This window comes from Geotrypetes seraphini, chromosome 8 (assembly GCF_902459505.1).
Source record: "Geotrypetes seraphini chromosome 8, aGeoSer1.1, whole genome shotgun sequence".
In the NCBI taxonomy this organism is placed as follows: domain Eukaryota; kingdom Metazoa; phylum Chordata; class Amphibia; order Gymnophiona; family Dermophiidae; genus Geotrypetes; species Geotrypetes seraphini.
The window spans coordinates 165784676-165806234 of NC_047091.1; the positions used below are offsets into that span (position 1 = coordinate 165784676).

Genomic DNA, 21559 nt, shown 5'->3' on the forward strand with positions numbered 1-21559 from the left:
CACAGACAGACACAGCACATGTCAGGTACTCACAGCCTCCTAAGTGCGCATGCGCGCTTAGAGAATTATTATTATAGATAAAATTATTATTATTATTTAGAATGGTTTCATACTGGCAAGAATACGCGAAGAGCCTGCTGGTTTATGTTCCCATCGGTAAAAACATGTCGCAGCAAGAGATTCTTGGGGAAAACTTTTTCATTTCAGGCTAGTTCAATGAATTCATGTTGGAATGTTCTTATTCCCCAAGCTCGGTCTTATTATCTACTTTGAAAAATCCTCAAAACGTCTCTGTTTGAAAAATATGGGACTTAATTGCAATTTGTATTTTCTGAGAAACATTTGACGCTCGTAGGATGCAATTCACTGTTTGCCCAGCCTCTTCTTGTTGTGAACCACCTTGAACTGATGCTTTGGCGGTATATACTTCATTTACTTCATTTACTGCTTATGGATCACCATTTCCATTACACACGGAGAAGCTAAGTCCTTACAGCCTGTGTATTTTTGAGCTTGGTTGGATTTGGACACTAACTTTCCAGTTTGGCCCCCAGCTTAGGGGTAAGAGATGAATTCCTTCTTTATTTTGATAATGTGTGTTTTTTTCATTTGAGTTTTTTCACACATTGCACATTTTGCACTAGTTAAGCACCACAAACATTATCCGGAGCAAGCCCGGGGATGTTTCGCAGTTAACACCTTTCTGGGTGTAAATTCGCGACAGCTTTTCCCTGGAGTTTCCAGAGGTTGCTGTGTGACTGAGGGCTTGTCCGGTCAATGCTCTTAAATTAAATTATAGAATTATTTTCATTTTCTGCTTAGTTTGGAGTTGGACTTCATCTCTTTCCCCTAATTTTTGCAGACTTCTTGGGGTGAGGGAGGTTCTTTCATTTGTTAGCTTGTTGTTGTACCTCCTCCATTTAGGGTTCTATTTTTTGTCTTGGCGGTATATAAGACTAAATTATTATGATTATTTCCTCTTTAATCACAGTGGGAGCCGGTGCCGTACTTCAACAACAAAATAATATGCGACTTGATCGAGCAGAGGCATAAGGGCATAATCTCCATAATGGTAGGGATGTCTAGATACCACAGATTTATAAAATGGAACCCTACCTTTAGATTGAAAATGCGTATCTACAGTATACAGTATATAAGGGATGTGCAGGGCTACACTGGAAAGAAGCGTTCAGAATGTTATAAATTATCGGGTCGATATTCAAAGTGATTTAAAGAGCCCGAAACAGCTCCTGGCCATTTAAATCGCTTGCCCGGGCCATGTCACAGTGGTTCAGCAGCATTTGACTGGATGTTGCTGATGAATATGCCCGGTGGGCGCCGAAGCTGTTATCTGCTATTTTGTGGGTGGGGGGGGGGGTGGAGTCAGCACTTATGTGGTTAAGTGCCGATACCCAGAACTTAACTGGATAAGATAATCCCCATAAGTAGGATTGCATAAAACACAGGACTCCTTTTACCAAGGTGCGCTAGCGTTTGTAGCGCATGCAGGAAATTACAGCGCGCTACGCGGAAAAACTAACGCCAGCTCAATGCTGGCGTTAAGGCCCAGCGTGCGGGGCAATATAGCGCACGCTATTCTGTGCGTTAAAGCCCTAACGCAGCTTAGTAAAAGGAGCCCACAGTCTTATCTTTAGGTGGTTCACCACTGTCGGTTCAGTGCTAAATATCGCACTTAACCGGATAAGTTTTATCCAGCCGTGTATGCCCAGACACTCAAGCCCGGATTGTCTAATGAGTGCCGATTTTTAAGGCACGAGTAGGTCCCCATGCTCAGTAAAAAAGGCTGTTTAAATGATGTTTATAACTGAGTTTTAGGGTGCCTACTCGCGCCCATAAAATTGGCACCGGACTCACACCTTCATTGGCACTTTAAGCCAGTGGTTCCCAACCCTGTCCTGGAGGACCCCCAGGCCAGTCGGGTTTTCAGGATAGCCCTAATGAATATGCATGAGCGAGATCTGCATACAATGGAGGTGCCAGGCATGCAAATCTGCTCCATGCATATTCATTAGGGCTATCCTGAAAACCCGATTGGCCTGGTGGTCCTCCAGGACAGGGTTGGGAACCACTGCTCTAGGCTGCCTAACGCCACTGCGGGCATGGCTAACGCCGGAAGTGGAATTAGGCCGTCTAGAACGCCTACGTAAGCGCAATGACAAAGACAGGAGCCGGAAATGTAGGCCTGGGAAACCCTGGCCTACATTTCCAGCGCTGTCTTTCCCGGAGGGGCGATTCTCTATACGGCATTGAATATCCAGGGATAAAGCCTGCAGCACTCAAGAAAACGCTTTCCACTGCCAGCTGAATATCAGGGTGTCAGGTCGAAAGCGCGCCGGGACAAAGGCGCGCCCAGACAATTGAGCGCAGCGCGGGGGCGTGCGCCGCAGAAAATTAATGTTTTTAGGGCTCCGCTGGGGGGTTTTGTTGGGGAGCCCCCCCACTTTACTTAATAGAGATTGCGCCACGTTGTGGGGGCGTTGTGGGGGGTTTGGGGGGTTGTAACCCCCCACATTTTACTGAAAACTTCACTTTTTCCCTGTATTTAGGGAAAAAGTTAAGTTTACAGTAAAATGTGGGGGGTTACAACCCCCCATAACGCCGGCGCGATCTCTATTAAGTAAACTGGGGGGGCTCCCCAACAAAAACCCCCGTCGGATCCCCTAAAAACTGTAATTTTCTTCGGCGCGCGCCTCCGTCTTGCGCTCAGTTGTCGGCGCGCGCCTTTGTCTTTCGCGGGGTTGTCTATGAACCGAATATCAGACCCTATGAGTGAAAAAAGTCAGTTTTATTAGCATGTAAATCCCTAAATTGATTTGTGTCCTGGGAATTGATCAATGCCCTGTCTAGTTTTCTGTCTGACACGTGTATCTATCATTTGTCAGTCAGGATTCATTAGAAGATTGGGATGTTTTGAGGACTAGCTCAGTGGCAGTGCCGTGTGCTGCCATGCAGAGGGACTGGCTCAGGTCTTATGCTTCTCAGGCTGACTGGAATGCAGGACACAGAGTAAATTGTCAGGGGAACCGATCAGGGCATAGGCAGACACAGGGAAGGCTCCTCTTAAAAGGAAAACAGAGGACAACACTCTATAAACCTTTAGTACTCTCTAATTTTTCTATTTACCAAACATTATCTAAAACCCATAATCCTCCCTTAAAATTTTAACTCATCATTTATTCTATTACTTCAAAGTTGAAATGTAATTCTTGTTTTAGTTGGATGTAATCCGCCTTGAACCGCAAGGTAATGGCGGAATAGAAATCACTAATGTAATGTAATGTAACAATTTCTCAGGCAAATTTCACAACCTTAGCAAGAGTTCGGTTCGATACACACTGAATTTAGGAACAGTGGGCAAGATCACATCATTCACCCCCCTACAGGAGTCCATTTAGTTCATCAAGGCATCAGAGAGATGTAAGCATGAAGCAAGAGTACATAGAACATTAGGCCCAGGACCAAGGCATTCGGAAGAACAATCAACATGGCCACCTATAACCTAAGAGATGGAGAAAGGACTCAAGGTCAGATGGAATTCAGGAAAAATGGATACAGGAAGCACAGATTAAACACAGATAATAGCCCAGTGCTGACCAGCCCAGAAGCAGGACAGAAAACCCTTACTATCTGGGCTGGCTCCAGCAGGGCCAATCAGACAGGGCACACCTAACAAGGCAGAGAAGACCAGAGGACACAGACACACAGAAGGGACGGGGACACGGTTTCTCCAAAAGGAAGGCAGACTCATGACACAAGTACCAGCTCTCTACTGGCACAGCCCCTGGCTAGAAGGGAGTCATGGTGACTGTGCAGTAGTGACACCTAGTGGTTGGATTTAGGGCTCATGATTGAATGGCTTCAGAAGAGGGCCCTGGTGGTGCGTGGTCCCCAGTTGAAGAGAGCTGCTGTGATAATTGGACTAGAGTGAGTTAGAAAGGAATGCAGTATATAAGAGCAGAACAATCCCCGAGTGCCAGATCCCAGCCCTATTTCTCAAGGAGCTGGAGTAGGGTTACCAGAAGTCTGGATTTCCCCAGACATGTCCTCTTTTTCGAGGACATGTCCTGGGGTCCGGATGGCTTTTAAAAACTCGGCACTTTATCCAGGTTTCGAAAAGCTTCCTCAAAATCGCTTTGGACAGGAGGGCATGGGACGGGGCATAATGGGGCGGGGATTGGTGGAACTGGGCAGGTCTAGGGAGTCCGGATTTTACTAAAGTAAAAAATCTGGTAGCCCTAAGCTGGAGGAAACTACCAATCACAGAGAAAGACAGTGGGAATGTTTGGGGTTTTTTTAAAGACAATGTTCTTGGAAATGCAAATGCTGTACTCATGCAATAATTATGCTGTCTATCCCTGCTCCCTTAGAATGAAGAATGCATGAGACCTGGTGAGGCCACAGATTTGAGCTTTCTGGAAAAGCTGGAAGAGAAAGTAGGAGATCACCCTTACTTCCTGACGTATGCACTTATAGTTTATAAACCCTCCATCCCCTGGCTGGTCCTGTGGCTCAATCACAATGCTGTACGCTCTGACACAGCAGGATCCATGTTTGTGTAAAGGTTGGCAGGGCTCGTGCATGTCATGATGGTGAAGTTCACCCCTACAGTGGTTGGGGATTAGATGATAGCCACCATAGAAGTGACTGTTCCTGACACTTGGGTAACACTGACACTGAAGTCACTGCAAGTGGCACAAGTCGAGATCCCTTTTGGACACTCATTTATATCTATCGTTCAGCCATCAGGAGGATTTTGTTTATCATGGAACCCTCTTTGGAAGGGTTGATGAAAAAGCAGAATTCCAGCTCTTCCCAAAGGTTCCGACGTCGGACCTATAGATATGTTTATACATCCTGACTTGCTGAAGCTTGTTTGAATGTTATAGACACACTCTACAGCAGGGGTGTCCAACCTGTGGCCCGAGGGCCGCATGCGGCCCCGTGAAGTATTTTGTGCGGCCCTGGTCGAGGGCGCTGCAGTGTTTTCTTCTGCTGCCCCTGGGTGTTTACCATCTTGCCAGCTCCCTCCTCTGTCTTGCTGCAGCATTTGTGCGGCCTCAGAAACATTTTTTTCGGCCAATGCGGCCCAGGGAAGCCAAAAGATTAGACACCCCTGCTCTACAGTCTGATACAAGCACAAAACCCTGCTCAAGCTACAGGAAATAAATGTTTCATAATTTAAATTGATCATCAGACTCAAGAACAGGGGCGTCCACCCTCGGCCCTCACCAGGTCAGGTTTTCAGGATTTCCCCAATGAATATGCATGAAGCAGTGCATGCAAATAGACCTCATGCACATTTATTGGGGAAATCCTGAAAACCTGACTGGATTGTGGCCCTCGAGGACTGACGTTGGACAACCTGCTCTGTCCTGGAGTACCCCTTTGCCAGTCAGGTTTTCAGGATATCTGCAATGAATTTGCATAAACTTGATTTGCGTACACTGCCTCCATTCTGTGCAGATTTCTTTCATGCATATTCTTTGTGGATATCCTGAAAACCTGACTGGCAAGGGGGTACTCCAGGACTGAGTTGAGAAACTCTGCTCTAGAACCTGCTAACACAGTGGTTCTCAACCCTGTCCTGGGGACCCCCAAGCCAGTTGGGTTTTCAAGATATCCCTAATAAATATGTATGAGAGAGATTTGCTTATAATGGAAGTGACATAGCGGTCAAGTGTGGAGAGAAATGATACAAGGAGTTTGAAGTAAAAATCCAGAGGATAAATAAACCGAGAAAAAGGAGAAGGATGCAAAGTGTTTGAAGACCTTGAAGTTCAACTTATGGACTATGATACAAGTTTGATATGAACTTTTAGTGCATCGAAAGGGTTTAGATATATTTATTAGATATTTATTTGATTAATTAGTTGTGCAATAGTGGTTTAAATTAAATTTGTGGTGGTTTTTAGAAAATGATATGGAAACAATAAATTTTAAATGGTGTAAGAGATTAGATGAGTAGTAATTGAAATATAGTTCTCTATGGTATATGCAATAATGCATATTCATTAGGGATATATTGAAAACCCGACCTGCTGGGTGGTCCCCAGGACAGGGTTGAGAACCACTGTGCTAACACAACAGAGAGGAAGGGAAAAGAATTAGGCTAAGTTTTAGATGTCCACAACTTGTTCCAAGGGAAAGAGCTTGTACCATTCCTAAATCATTTTTTTCCTATCAGAATAAAGTGCTTTGCTGTTTCTTGATTTGACATTTTTACTCTTTCTCCATAGTCGAAAACTTGCAGATCAAAAAGCACGAAAGACAATTGACTGGGTGGATTTCCGACTCCTTCACTATGCTGGAGAAGTGACTTACTGCACGATAGGTGAGTGTGTGCCACAGCCCGGCTCGCAGCTTTGGCTCATGGGGTTTCTTTCAGACATCCACGATTTTTTTAGAAAATCAATCAGCATAGTTTTGTGAATGCAAAGTGGCAGTAAAAAATTGCCAGACTGCCTCCTTGTAGTTCCATCCAAATTTAAAATTGCTATCGCATGCAGAGGCAGTAGGACGCCTTTGTGAACGGAAGAGCCAAGCAAACCGATCCATGCCCTGTCCCGAGTTCTCTACCAGCAAAATATCGGTCAAAGCCAAGGCCCCAGTAACACACCCCCATTCCACTACCTACGATCAGATTCACAACAAAATAAAAACCCAAGCCCTGCGCTGACCTGCTCACAGAAGTAACACATGTCTTCCTCTCTCTTATTTTGCATTAGGATTCCTGGAGAAAAATAATGATCTCCTATACCGAAATCTGAAGGAGGTGAGGGCTGATTCAGGACGGCGCAGAAATCTTCTTTTGAAATGGTGTCAGCATTTTTCCTTAAATTATCGTGCACTTTGCCACATATTGGCTGTAGACCTTTTGACGTGGAAATCTGGCGTTCCACTTATATTTGATATAGGTGGTGGCTGTTGAGTTGGAAAGCCCCTTTTCTTCTTCCCCCAAAGCTCAGAACGATCTTATTGTTCAGTTTTCCTGGAGGCACTTAGGTTTGCCAAAGAGCAGCCAGGTTGTAGAACGGGAGTGAAAGCAGTCGTGACGACCGATTGCTGTGAGCGCTATTACTGTGCACATGATGGGAACGGTGGAAGCAAGTACTTTTCCTCTTATTTCTAAGATTCCTTTAGGTAGAGAGGTTTAGTACCTCCCTTAGACATGAAGATATTAGCTAGTGGAGAGGGAAAATTCAAGGTTATAGTGGTGATAGTGGGAGAGGGGGTGAAGATTTTTTTTTTTTTTTTTGGTATTGACAAATATGTATTTTTTTTATTTTTTGAGTCCATCCTCACAAATGAGCTCAGAATGGGTTACAAATCAGGTACTCAGGCATTTCCCCTATCTGTCCCAGCAGGCTCCACCTAATGTACCTGGAGCAGTGGAGGATTAAGTGACTTGCCCAGGGTCACAAAGAGCAGTGCAGGGTTTGAACTAGAGAATGACACGGTGGCAGTTACCCGCGGGTAGCTGCAGGTAACCCGCCGAAACGGTGGGGGGGGGGGGGGGGGAAGTGCTCACTGCGGGCACAGGGACAAGGCCATCCACCACACCATGGAGCGGTGAATGGCCTTGTCCCCACAGTTAAAGGAGAGACGGCGCGCGGTCCCCTCCCTCCCTCCGGCCAAATCTATCGCCCTCCCTCCCCTTACCTTCGCAGCGCTTTAGTAAAGAAACTTACTGAAGCCAGCGAAGCCTGCCTGCCTGCCGTCGCGTGTGTGTGGGCGGAAGCTTCTCCTCTGACGCAACTTCCGGTTGCGTCAGAGGAGAAGCTTCCGCCCACACACACGCGACGGCAGGCACAGGCGGGCAGTCTCCGCCGGCTTCTGTAAGTTTCTTTACTAATGCGCCACAAAGGTAAGGGGGAGGGAGGGAGATTTTGGGGCCGCTGAAGGGCGGTGAGGTGGCGAGAGGGAAGGGTGGATGCTGTGGGGATGGGGCGGTGAAGGGGACGGCGGGGACAGGGACGGGGCGGTAAAGGGGGATGGCGGGGATGGGGCAGTGAAGGGAACGGTGGTCCAGTGACGGGGACAGATTTTTTTTCCCCGTGCCCTTCTCTAGTTTGAACCCACAACCTCAGGGTGCTGAGGCTATAGCGCTAACCAGGACATGACACTCTCCTCCATAGCATTTTCTGTTAAGAATTTGATAACCAGTCAAGCATAAAAAACCATAGTAAAGGGCTGAACAACTCAATCGAGTCGGACATGAAACTCTTTTGTTTTGAATGTTAATTTCATACACAGAAGTATATAACACATATAAAAATGCTCCACTTATTGGACTGAGTGTCTCATTCTAACGCAGGGGTGTCCAACCTTTTGGCTTCCCTGGGCCGCATTGGCTGACAACAATGTTTCTGGAGCCGCACAAACATGCAAACGCTGTAGCAAGACAGAGGAGGGAGCCGGCAAGACGGTAAACACTCAGGAGCAGCAGAGGAAAACACTGCATCACCCTCGACCGGGGCCAATACTTCACGGGGCCGCATACGGCCCTCGGGCCGCAGGTTGGACACCCCTGTTCTAACGGAAGAAAAAGCCTCAGGTTTACTCTGGCAGAGCATAAATGCTCAAACCGCCTGCACCCACATCATCGGCTTGAAAAATCTTCCGTATAGAATAACCAATTGCCACTATGCTAATTTTAGGGCTCCTTTTACAAAGCCGCGTTCACGGTTTAACGCGCGTAATAGCACGCGCTAATTTTCCGGCTCCTCTTGAGCAGGCGGTAGTTTTTCGGCTAGTGCAGGTGTTAGTGCGCGCCAAAAAAGGTGCGTGTGATAAAGCCACCAACGCGGCTTCGTAAAAGGAGCCCTTAGTGTGGGACTGAGGTGTTGAATAGCAATAGTGACAACTGTGTTATAGGATTTAAGTAGCGTCTTGTTTATAGCCAACATTTCACGGTGCTTAACCGTTTCTTCAGGGCTCTTAGACTCCCGCTGTCTTTACACAGTTCTGTGAAAGTAATTATATAACAAATATATCACTCATCTTTCTTGAATCATATAGCATTTAAAAAAAAAATAATTTTTGGAAGTCGATATGGGATCAAATTAATGTTGTACTTGAGTCATCAATCCTATTGTCTTATGAAGTCATAATATGTGGAACACTACTACATGTTAAACACCCCTATAGACCGTTGTAAATGCCGGTTTTTCTTAATTATGACGGGAATAGCCATACAGATGATAACACGTAATTGGAAGAACTATGATCGACTTAACTTTCCTTTCTGGTAGGCGAACTTATGCTCCAGCTACAAATATGAAAAAATGAATGCTGAAATTTTGGGGCATAGTAAGGTATTTAACTTGGTGTGGGGCCCATTGGCATTTTTTATTGCTTCTTTTATTTTTGACTGATTTCCTTACATATCCAGGGTGGGAATGGGGTATTATTTTTAATAAGAATGAGATCTGGAATAACCTCACCTCCCCTCTCCGAACCTCAAGCTCCCTCCAACTCTTCCGCAAACACCTAAAAACCTGGCTATTCTCAAAACTGTAACACTTCCCCCCTCTTAGGCCTCTCACCTTCCCCCTTTACACCTAACTCTTTAATCTCTCCACTGTAGTTCCTCTCTCATCTTTCTTCCTGTAAACCGTGCCGAGCTCCGCATTCGTGGAGATGGTGCGGTATATAAACCCAAGGTTTAGTTTAGTTTAGTTTAGTTATTGGAAGAAGAATTGCATTTTTATTATTGATTAATTAAAGGGGTGGGGGGAAATATTACTTTCAATTATATGTAAGTTCAAAGTGCTTTTCTTGATTTGTTATATGTTCAGCTTCATATGTAATGTACTGTTACTACTTGAAAATCAATAAAGATTTATAAAAAAAAAAAAATCACATAACATTCTTAAGAAAAACTAAACTTTATTACTCACTGAATGTTTGCTCACACGATCTCACCAGCATCCTTTTCTCATAGTATAAATTTACTGCGAAGGAGGGAGATCCCATATGATGGCTGTGGTGCTAGTCCTAGAATCTATGGAAACCTGTGAGGCTCAATTGTAGCTTGGGAACTACAGAGGCTTTGGCGAAGAAATGTAATCCTAGAATGAACGATCGTCACTTGAGTTCTGAGATCTAGGGCTCCTTTTACTAAGCTGCGTTAGCAGGTTTAGCGTGCGCTGAATTGCCACACGCGCTAGACGCTAACACCACCATTGAGCTGGTGTTAGTTCTTGGCGCGTAGCCCGGGGGGGGGGCAGCGCACGCTAAAAACACTACCGCAGCTTAGTAAAAGGAGCCCTTAGTTTATCGCTTCATGGTCTGCTCTTTACTGAATTTAAGTAGCGTAGAATTTAGGGGTACTTCTATTTTTGAAAAAATTTTGTTTGTTGTGTCTAGGTGTGGTTTTAAAACTATTTTATCATGATTCTGCATGTTGTTACATGCTTTGAGCACATAGGTGTAGTTTGTTTATTTTGGGGGAAAGGGGGGGGCAAAGGGTAAGGGCATCATATTGGCAGTGGAAGGAGAGGAGCTAATTCAATATTAGATTCTCCAACATTTGGGGGGAAAGCACCCCACCTCTAAACTATGCCTATGTCTACCCTAAACTATGCCTAGGCTTGAACGTATGGGAAGGTATAGACAAAGAATACAGCTGCAGTGACATAGTAAGGATGAGTGGCGCCCCTCCCCCGCCCCCCTCTGCCTCTCTTTCCCCCATTCCTTTTTAACTTCTCCAGTTTGAGCAGCAGCAGCAGCAGCTCGCCCTTTCATGTCACTTCCTAGGTGTGAGTCCCGGAAGTGACATCAGAGAGGGCGCTGATGCCGATGTGGGCAGCAGCCTCGTGTCGGGTCAATAAAAAGATACGGGGAAGTCATGGGGCACGTGCACACAGCAAGGAGAGGAGCCGATGGGGGGGGGGAGGAGGAGGGTTGATGCGCCCTTAGCAAAATGGTGCCCGGGGCAGACTGCCCCCCTTCCCCCCCAACTATGCCACAGTACAGTTATAGTATGATTTTCTAAGCTCATTTCTAATCAAATATAATTGTTCTTCTTCAGGTATTGGTGAAATCTAAAAATTACATCATCAGAGACTGTTTTCATGCAAGTGAACTAGATAACCGGAAAAGACCTGAAACCGTAAGTAGAATGCGCGGAGGGGCGTAATCAAAAGATACGTCTAAGCCCATTTCGGGCCTAAGTTGCTAGTCGCCCAAAGTCGGACATGGGAAAAGGTCCATTTTCGAAAAATTCGTCCAACATATATATATACATATATTTTTTTTTTCGAAAATCATCTTGCTGTACGTCCAGCCATCTGAACGTCCAGACCGCTAAGTTGTCCATCTTTATACCCCATTTTTGTCCAAAAATTTGTCCAAGTCAAAAACGCCTAGAAAAAGACCTTTTGGATGTGGGCGGGGTCAGCAAAATGATGGACTGGACATCCAAACATTGCACCAGAGTAATGGGGTACCTTACAGGGCACTCCTGTGAACTTCACAAAAAGGGTGCCACATACACATCTCACCACAACAACCTTATAGGTCATGGTGAGTCCCAAAAACACTTCCCAGAACCAATTGGACCCACCTGTCTACCACCCCAATAGCCCTTATGGCGGCAGGTGCATGGCAGTACATAAGGGTATGGGGGTTATTTGGGGGTGTACATGTTTAACCATGTATGCAGTGGTTAGAATGGCTTATGGACCTGGGACCTCCTCTCCATGGTTCACTAACCCACCCCCCAGACCACTTAAGCCACCTCTTTGGCTTTCCTAAGCTAGGCTGCCAGGTGCTGATGTTCTGGAGGCAGATATGTGACGTTTTTATTACGATTTTTATGGCAGTGGTTGGGGGGCTCAGTGATCACTGGGGGAGTGTGTAGGGGGTCTGTACTTTGTCCCTGCAGTGGTTATCTGGTCACTTGGGATATCTTCTTGTGACTTAGACCTGGTTTTAGATGGCCTAAGTCACAACGTCCAAGTTCCGTCTAGGCAGTGTTGTTAAACTTCTGATTATACATGCAGTACGACTAAGGGCTCCTTTTACTAAGCTGCGCACTTAGCGCGCGCAGCAATGCTGTGCACGCCTAATGCCACACAAGCAGTGCTGTATAAACATATTCTGTAGGTCAATGCTAAGGATAACAAAGTTTCCTTCCTTGGACCAGAAGGAGATACTGATAAACCACTGGAAGAGATTCCAAAACAACACCCAAAGACCCACTCAGTGTGTGAACCAGTTGAGTGGAGTGGACTAACTGGGGGGTGGAAATGGGCCCAGAGTTTGCTCAGCAGAATTTCCCAGACCACCTCTTCCTCTCAACACATTGACACGCTGCCACCACCACCACTAGGAACACCTCACTGGGTAGGCCAGCTATGCTATAAACTTTATAATCAAAACAAAAAAAGTGCACAAAATATCGTATCAATGAACAAACTTAACTTGAGTTAGCCACCATTCTTATCGCATAAAGTTCTTCAGAATGCCACACGATTTTAGCGTATGGTAGCTGTCCTCATAAGAACCTTTGTATTATGCGTTTTTTCATTCAATATATTATTTTATGGTTTTCTTTATAAGTTATAAAGTGCTTGTGCTTAATACTATAATGATAGCAAATGTAGCTTTTACTTATCTTTTTCTTAATAAACTGGGTCTGGCTCAATCCCCACCGACGCGTTTCATTATTTCATCAGGGTCGGGGAAGGAGAACGCAGAGCAGTATACTATCTTAGCTGAATGCTAAATCCATGGTTTACGAGCCGGCTCGTAAACCATGGATTTAGCATTCAGCTAAGATAGTATACTGCTCTGCGTTCTCCTTCCCCAACCCTGATGAAATAATGAAACGCGTCGGTGGGGATTGAGCCAGACCCAGTTTATTAAGAAAAAGATAAGTAAAAGCTACATTTGCTATCATTATAGTATTAAGCACAAGCACTTTATAACTTATAAAGAAAACCATAAAATAATATATTGAATGAAAAAACGCAAAATACAAAGGTTCTTATGAGGACAGCTACCATACGCTAAAATCGTGTGGCATTCTGAAGAACTTTATGCGATAAACTTTATAAAACACATTATTATATTTTCTTATAAAGCACATATTTTAACTGAACTCGCTGACATCCTCAGCCTTTCCATTCACAAAAATAGAAGGAAGAAAAGTTCCCATTTCCTGCTGTCTCATGTCCCCGGCCTATACAATATTTTTTTTCTGCAGACCCTTCAAAAGTCTGACCAAATCCTCGTTTCACTTGCATTATAAAGTACTGAGGATGCCATCTCTCCCCAATCCCAGGTCCTAAAGTCTAAGACAGTAGTGTAAACTAATGCTGCCAGATTCAGGAAAAAAAATTTTTGATTCGATTCAGCCTATTGAATTGGTTTTTCAATTCGATTTTCCTGCCCAGTTGGGTGATTTTTTTCAAAACTCCTGGTGGGTTTTATAGCTTTTTCACCCCCTTTGGCTTCTCCTAACCACACTGGCGCTATGGTGTAAATAAAATAAAGAAACAAAAAGGACTTTTCCTCTCTCTGTTAAATCCTAGCTCACGTTTGCAGTCCAACACCAGCTCTGGCAGGATACACATTTCAAATCTGACATATTATAATCACAAAACAGAAAATAAAATTAATTTTTCTACCTTTTGTTGTCTGGTTATATTTCAAATCTTGTTGGTCCAAGGCTCTGGTTTTCTTCCGATAACTTGCTTGCCAGGGTCTCCTTCTTTCTTCTTTCTGCATGCCAACCATCCATCTGCCAACTCTGTCCTCCCTTTCCATTTCCCTTCCCTCCCCAGGAAGTCTGGTATCTTTCCTTTTTTTCATCTCCCTCCACAGATCCACCTTTTCTTAACTACCCTTTCATCCGGCATCTCTCCCTCTTTCCCCACCACCCCAGAGTCCACCATCTCTCCCTTTCTTTTCCCAATTACCCTTCTATCCAGTATCTCTATCCCTCCTCCACACCATCCCTTGTGTCCAATTTCTCTCCTTTTCTGTTCCTTCCCTCCCTAAATCCCATGGTCCATCATCTCTCTCCCTCTCCTCTATTTTCAGACCCATTATTTATTTCCCCCCCCCCAAAGTTTGACATATGCACGTCTCTTTGAACACCCCCTTCCCTCCGTGTACTTCTAAACCAGGGTCCCCCCCAAAGGCCTGTCCCACCCCCTTGTAGGCCTGTCCCCCCCTTGAAGGCCTGTCCCCCCCCCTTGAAGGTCTGCACCCCCCGAAAGCCTGTCCCCCCCTTGAAGGCCTGACCCCCCCTTGAAGGCCTGCCTGCCTGTCCCCCCCTTGAAGGCCTGTCCCCCCCCTTGAAGGCCTGCACCCCCTTGAAGGTTGGCACCCCCCCAAAGGCCTGCACCCCCTGAAGGCCTGTCCCCCCCTTGAAGGCCTGTCCCACCCCCTTGTAGGCCTGTCCCACCCCCTTGTAGGCCTGTCCCACCCCCTTGTAGGCCTGTCCCCCCTTGAAGGCCTGCCTGCCTCTCCCCCCCCTTGAAGGCCTGTCCCCTCCCTTGAAGGCCTGCACCCCATTGAAGGTCTGCACCCCCCCGAAGGCCTGCCTGCCTGTCTCCCCCTTGAAGGCCTGTCCCCCCCTTGAAGGCCTGCACCCCCTTGAAGGTCGGAACCCCCCCCCGAAGGCCTGCACCCCCCCTGAAGGCCTGTCCCCCCCTTGAAGGCCTGTCCCCCCCCTTGTAGGCCTGTCCCCCCTTTGAAGGCCTGCCTGTCTGTCCCCCCCTTGAAGGCCTGTCCCCCCCTTGAAGGCCTGCACCCCCTTGAAGGTCTGCACCCCCCCGAAGGCCTGCACCCCCCCTTGAAGGCCTGCCTGCCTGTCACCCCCTTCCCCCTTGAAAGCCTGCCTGCCTGCCTGCCCGCCCGCCCCACCCTGAAGGCCTGATGCCCCGACCCACCCCGAAGGACCGTTCGCTCCCCTGACCTCCCCGCACTACCTATGAAGCAGCCGCAGCAGGATCGCGACGTCAGCTATCCCTGCGCTGCTTAGGAGCTGCTTCCTGCGCCGCGGTCCCGCCCCCTCCTCTGACGTCAGAGGAGGGGCGGGACCGCAGCACAGGAAGCAGCGCCAAAGCAGCTCATGGATTGCTGATGTCGCGATCCTGCTGCGGGCTGCTTCATAGGTGTGCTGGAAGGTCAGTGGGGCGAGCGGTCCTTCGGGCGTGGGGGAGGACTGAGCGGCAAGGCCGGGAACACCCCCTCAGGGCTGGCACTCGGGGCGGACCGCCCCCCCGCCCCCCCCTTGGTACGCCACTGCTCTCTCAGCCGCTTTCTCTCTCTCTCTCTCTCCTTAGCCGCTTTCTGTATTTCTGTCTTTCTTTCTTTCTGTCTTTCTTTTTCCTTGGCTGTCCATCACCACCCGTTGCCTGCTCCCCCTATCCATTCTCTCTTCCTTTTACCTCCCCTGTGTTCACCACCACCCCTTAACCGCTCCCCTTATCCAGCAGCAGCCCTTCTCCCTTTGTTTTACCTCCCCTCTGTCCAGCAGCACCTCTTTCCTGCTCCTCCTGTCCAGCAGTAGGCCTCCTTTCCTTTTTCTCCCCCCCTGTCCATCAGCACCTCTTCCCCTGTCCAGCAGCACCTCTTTCCTGCTCCCCCTGTCAAGCAGTAGGCCTCCCTTTCTTTTTCTTCCCCCCCTGTCCATCAGCACCTCTTCCCCTGTCCATCAGCACCTCTTTCCTGCTCCCCCTGTCCAGCAGTAGGCCTTCCTTCCTTTTTCTTCCCCCCTCTCGTCCATCAGCACCTCTTCCCCTGTCCATCAGCACCTCTTTCCTGCTCCCCCTGTCCAGCAGTACACCTCCCTTCCTTTTTCTGCCCCCCTGTCCATCAGTATCTCTTCCCCTGTCCAGCAACACCCCTTACCTCCGTTCACGTCTGCCCTCCGCCGACAGCCGCCTCAAGCCGCTGCGGCCTGCAGACGCCGACAGCCTCCACGCCCTGCAGGCGCCGACAGCCAACACGCGCGCCTGAAGCCGACAGCCGCCTTGGTAACGATTCCGCCATCCCTGCCACCGCCACTGCTTGAGAGGCCCGCAGGACCAAAGGCGGTCAGCATGTCTGGGGCTCAGGAGGAGGAGTCTTGGTGTCGCGCATGCGTACACTACCAACCACGGAACTACAGATCAGGGATCAGGGAACACGGTGGTAAGAGTGCGCATGTGTGCTTAACATTTATTTATTTATTAAATTTCTATTCAGCTTTAAATCAAAGCGAATTACAATATAAAACTTACAGGAAACACACATGCACAAATAGCACCTGAGAATCAGTTATACATGATCTTTACATTATCGATATAGTTTCCTAGTTTATTAAAATTTGATTGAATGCTTATCATAAAATTCAAAGCGTTGTACAATAAAAAATAGTTTAAATATAGATGGGGAACAAACAGCAGATAATAAACATAATCCTTACACAACAGACAAACTTCATTGGAGAAAGGGAGTGAAAACAAGAGGAGAAGAGGGAGAACTACGGTTTGTGAAGAAAGAGAACGTAAAAGGATGAAAATTATGGGATATGAAAAGGTAGGGATTAGTTACTGGAGTAAAAAAATAAAAGAGATAGGATAAATCAATCGTAGGCATCTTTAAAAAGAAAGCATTTTTAAATTACTCTTGAATTTATCCAGGTTTTGTTCTAATATATAATGGGAGGGAGTTCCGCATTGAAGGAGCAGTGACCGAAAAGATGGAAGCACGATGGGTGTGTCAATTCATTTTAATGAAGGGACATTGAGAGTATGTTGAGAAGCGGATCGTTCCGGTTCAGCGCTCTTTAATCTCTCCCTTAGTACAGGTAACGTCCCGATGGACTGGAAGACGGCTAACGTCATTCCACTACACAAGAAAGGCTCCAGGGTGGATATGGCAAACTACAGACCAGTGAGTCTCACTTCAATAGTGAGCAAACTAATGGAAACCTAATCAAACACCAAATGGATAGGATCATGGACGAGGAGAATCTGCGGGATCCCCGCCAACATGGATTTACTAAGGGGAGATCGTGCCAATCCAACCTGATCGGCTTCTTTGACTGGGTGACGAGGAAGCTGGATGTTGGTGAGTCCCTGGACATCGTCTATCTGGATTTCAGCAAAGCATTTGATAGCGTGCCACACCGCAGGTTGCTGAACAAGATGAGTTCTTTAGGTTTGGGCGACACTTTAACCAAATGGGTTGGGAACTGGCTTGGAGGTAGGCTTCAGAGGGTGATGGTGAATGGCACTCCCTCCGAGATGTCGGAGGTGATAAGTGGAGTGCCACAGGGCTCCGTCCTGGGCCCGATCTTGTTCAACATCTATATAAGAGACCTGACAGAAGGGCTTCGAGGTAAAATAACATTGTTTGCCGATGATGCCAAACTGTGCAATGTAGTGAGCAAAAGCACAACAGACAAAAAAGCAATGACAGACGATATGGTGCATGACTTACTTCTGCTGGAGCACTGGTCTAGGTCCTGGCAACTCAGTTTCAATGCCAAAAAATGCAAAGTCATGCATCTGGGAAGCCAGAATCCATGCAAGATCTACACCCTAAATGGCGAGATCCTGACAAGAACTGTAGCAGAAAGAGACTTGGGAGTGATTGTCAGGGAAGACATGAAGTCGGCAAACCAAGTGGAGCAAGCTTCATCCAAAGCAAGGCAAATCATAGGTTGCATACGCAGGAGTTTCATCAGCCGTAAACCTGAAGTCATTATGCCACTGTATAGATCCATGGTGAGACCGCACCTGGAGTACTGTGTGCAATTCTGGAGGCCGCATTACTGCAAGGATGTGCTGAGACTGGAGTCGGTCCAGAGGATGGCCACCAGGATGGTCTCGGGACTCAGGGAGCTCCCGTACGAGGAGCGGTTGGGGAATTTGCAGCTCTACTCACTCGAGGAGCGTCGAGAGAGGGGAGATATGATTGAGACATTCAAATATCTCACGGGCCGCATCAAGGTGGAAGAAGACATCTTCTTCTTCAAGGGTCCCGCGGCAACAAGGGGGCATTCGTGGAAAATCAGGGGCGGGAAACTGCACAGTGACACTAGGAAGTTCTTCTTCACTGAAAGGGTGGTTGATCGCTGGAATAGTCTTCCACTTCGGGTTATTGAGGCCACCAGTGTGGCGGATTTTAAGGCCAGATGGGATAGACATGTGGGATCTATCCGCAAAGATAGATAGCGAGGATCACTGGAGTGGGCAGACTTGATGGGCCGTGGCCCTTATCTGCCGTCTATTTCTATGTTTCTATGACTTTGTCTTGAATCCCTGGAAGAGCGTTCCAGTTTTCTACCACTCTCTAAGTGAAGAAGAACTTCCTTATGTTCGTACGGAACCTATCCCCTTTCAATTTTAGAGAGTGCCCTCTCGTTTTTCCTACTTTGGTTCCGGGGGGATTGTATGGTATTAGAAGTCTATCTATGAATGCAGAGACATTAGTCTTCATTAACTATCTAAACATTCATAACCTAATTAATAAAAAGCCTGAGCCAAAAGGTGCGTCTTTAACATCTTCTTACAATTCATCTCATCACCACACAACCGTACGACTCCTAGCAATAAGTTCCATATCCCCATGGATATGGAATTTATTGCCAGGAGTCGTACGGTTATGTGGTGATAACATGATAATAGAAATTGCTGATGTCCAGGTTTCCATATAATGTACTCCACTCACTGCCACTCTTTCCAATTTCATCGCTCCCTGAGATCATACAGCACGGTCTGGTGTGCATTTCTGTAATTTCCAAACCAGATACCATGGTGCTTCCCCATAAATCAACAAAAGAAATTGACCTTATTCACTCCACAAAGAGCACACACAAGAAAACAAAGAATTGTGGAGAATCGATGTCCAAGCTAATGGCTTTATTAGAACAAACAAATAATCCACATAAATACATTTAGGGCTGGAACCTCTAGAAACATATGGACCCTACCCTACTATAGACTACTGCACTGGTTACCAATAGAGGCACGAATAATGTTTAAGTTCTCTTGCATTTGCTTTAAATCGGCTTGGGGTATAGCCCCTACCTATCTCTTACCTCATTTCGTACTATACAGCCCTACTAGGATAACCAGAAATTGTAATTTATTTGCCTACCCAAGGATCACTGGTTGTAAATACAGGTCCTTTCTGGATAGAACATTCATGTTTCAAGCAAGTAAACCGCAGTCTTGGTTAGGCAATTACATCAATGGAGCCAGGTTGACCTATGGCACATTTCGGAAAGAAATTAAGACTGCATTGTTCGACAGATTTATTTCCTAAACAGAAGTCATACTAAATTTAATAATTCTATACGGACTATCCTTGAGAAATATGTTCTACTTTTACTATTTGTATTTTGTAAATCGCCGATTGTCCAGTTCTCATCAGTGTAAACCGCCTAGAAGTCGTATGATTGTGGCGGTATAGTTATGCTATGTTTTGTTTCGACACAATTGTCTCCTTCAGGGGTCCCTACTGGTCCTAAAAGTTAACTTGTGTATTAAAACGAAAGGTCTCTGCATGAAACCGATGCGTTCAAAACAAAAGAGTCGTGCTTCAAACTCCCAGGCTTTTGTTTCGAGCGCCTCCCCATAAATTACATGATGAATAATAACCGTCAAGATGTTCTACTCTATATGGCAGTGGTTCCCAAACCTGTCCTGGGGGACCCCCAGCCACTCAGGTTTTCAAGATATCCCTAATGAATATGCATGAGAGAGATTTGCATATAATGGAAGTGACAGATATGCAAATCTCTCTCATGCATATTCATTAGGGATATCTTGAAAACCTGACTGGTTGGGGGTCCCCGCAGGACAGGTTTGGGAACCACTGTTATATGGTATGAAATTGGAAGCCAGTGTAGTCGTTTTAATACAGGGAAGATTTGCTTGATACTCCTGCTACTAATCTTGCTGCAGGGTTCTGAATAATCTCTATGGCCCATATCCAAACTCAGAATATGTGAAAAAAATAAAAATATCAGCAATAAACACTTTCACAACGATTTAGTGCAGGGGTAGGGCACTCCGGTCCTCGAGAGCCGTATTTCAGTCGGGTTTTCAGGATTTCCCCCATGAATATGCATGAGATCTATTTGCATGCATATTCATTGGGGAAATCCTGAAAACTCGACTGGAATACGGCTCTCGAGGACCGGAGTTCCCTATCCCTGATTTAGCGAAAGGCAAAAGCATACTACAATATGAGCTAAAAAAAAAGCCCCCACGGGGAGGAAAAGCCTCAGACAAAACCCTCCCACCGCCACAGCAGTGGTGGTCCGACCGAGCTCACGAACAAAAGATAAGTTTCAAGTCACTTTGGGTGACTTTTTTTGAGTCATTACAATTTTAAGAGTTTGACCCAGCCATTAACTTCGCCACCTATTTATTTATTCAATCATAACACAATATAGAGCCACGGTGGTCTCCACGGGAGGTTTTTATACCGATGAGGTTCTCCGCCTGAACACCTTAGCCACTGCTGTGGCGGTGGGAGGGTTTTGTCTGAGGTTTTTCCTCCCCGTGGGGGCTTTTTTAGCTCATATTGTAGTATGTTTTTGCCTTCCACTAAATCACTGTGAAAGTGTTTATTGCCATATCCTTGTCTTAGCCACCGCTAACAGCAAAGAATTACAAAACTCAAGCTTGGTAATCACCAAACTTTGTACAAGTCCGTCCAAGCATGGCTACCTATTATAGAAGACAAAGTACTTTCAGCCATTTCCAGATGTATTAATGGACACCTCTTGAATGTTTATCCCTAGGTCACCACTCAATTCAAACACAGCTTGGCTAGCCTAATGGAAATTTTGATGTCCAAGGAGCCTTCTTACATTCGATGTATCAAACCTAACGATGCCAAAGAATCTGGTAAAAAAAAAAAAGAGGGATGTTCTTTGAGAAAGTGCCATTTGCTTCCATTCTCAAGCGAGTTGGCGCTGGTGATGCCATCAATACAGTAGCCACAGTCATAGGAAAAGAAACTCACCTGACTCTTAAAGGAGCCAAGGGCTAGGGGCCCTAACCCTATCAAAAACTGCCACCACAATAGCTGATTGTGAAGGAATAAGCATTTATGGAACCGTTCCCTCTCAATCTTTCCCCCCAGAAGTTGCAAATGAATTTATTCCTGGCGGAATTCTGCACGTGCGAGATCGTGACTCACATAAACAGGAGGAGGCAGTGACCCGCTGTGCAGCAGGTCACTGCCTCCTCTACTGCCCGTGTCTGCACTGAATTCTACACAGCATGTACAGAATTCGTTACGTCCTGAGGGGGGTGAGGAATTCTGCACTTGCAGAATTCTGCCAGCAGTAAAATGATGGCTCAGGGCACTGTGACTTTAACTGAAGTAGGCTCCAGGGAAGTTGGAAGTCAGAAGGAGTCAGAGGAATCTTCTGAGCCCAAAATCAGAGGGATATTTACCTATCTTTGCCCAGTTACTTCTCAGCCTGAGCTTCTCCACAAAATCTGAAAGGGTTCGATTAACTGTGGTGATTTTTCTTATTGTGTTTATGGGTAGGGTTGCCATATGGCTCCAGAAA

At 46.3% G+C, this 21559-nt stretch overlaps 1 protein-coding gene across 4 annotated transcripts in view; it reads left to right on the top strand.

The window, feature by feature from the left end:
* MYO1H (myosin IH) overlaps positions 1–21559 on the top strand; it is a 122664-nt gene that overhangs the window by 49246 nt on the left and 51859 nt on the right. For 3 of the 4 annotated variants that reach the window (XM_033955594.1, XM_033955595.1, XM_033955596.1), the window contains 6 exons: positions 992–1072; positions 4389–4480; positions 6258–6352; positions 6747–6793; positions 11054–11134; positions 20780–20885. In XM_033955594.1, coding sequence (XP_033811485.1) covers positions 992–1072; positions 4389–4480; positions 6258–6352; positions 6747–6793; positions 11054–11134; positions 20780–20885 — 502 coding nt within the window. The remainder of the gene's footprint in view (positions 1–991; positions 1073–4388; positions 4481–6257; positions 6353–6746; positions 6794–11053; positions 11135–20779; positions 20886–21559) is intronic. The other variant, XM_033955597.1, reaches the window with a different exon arrangement.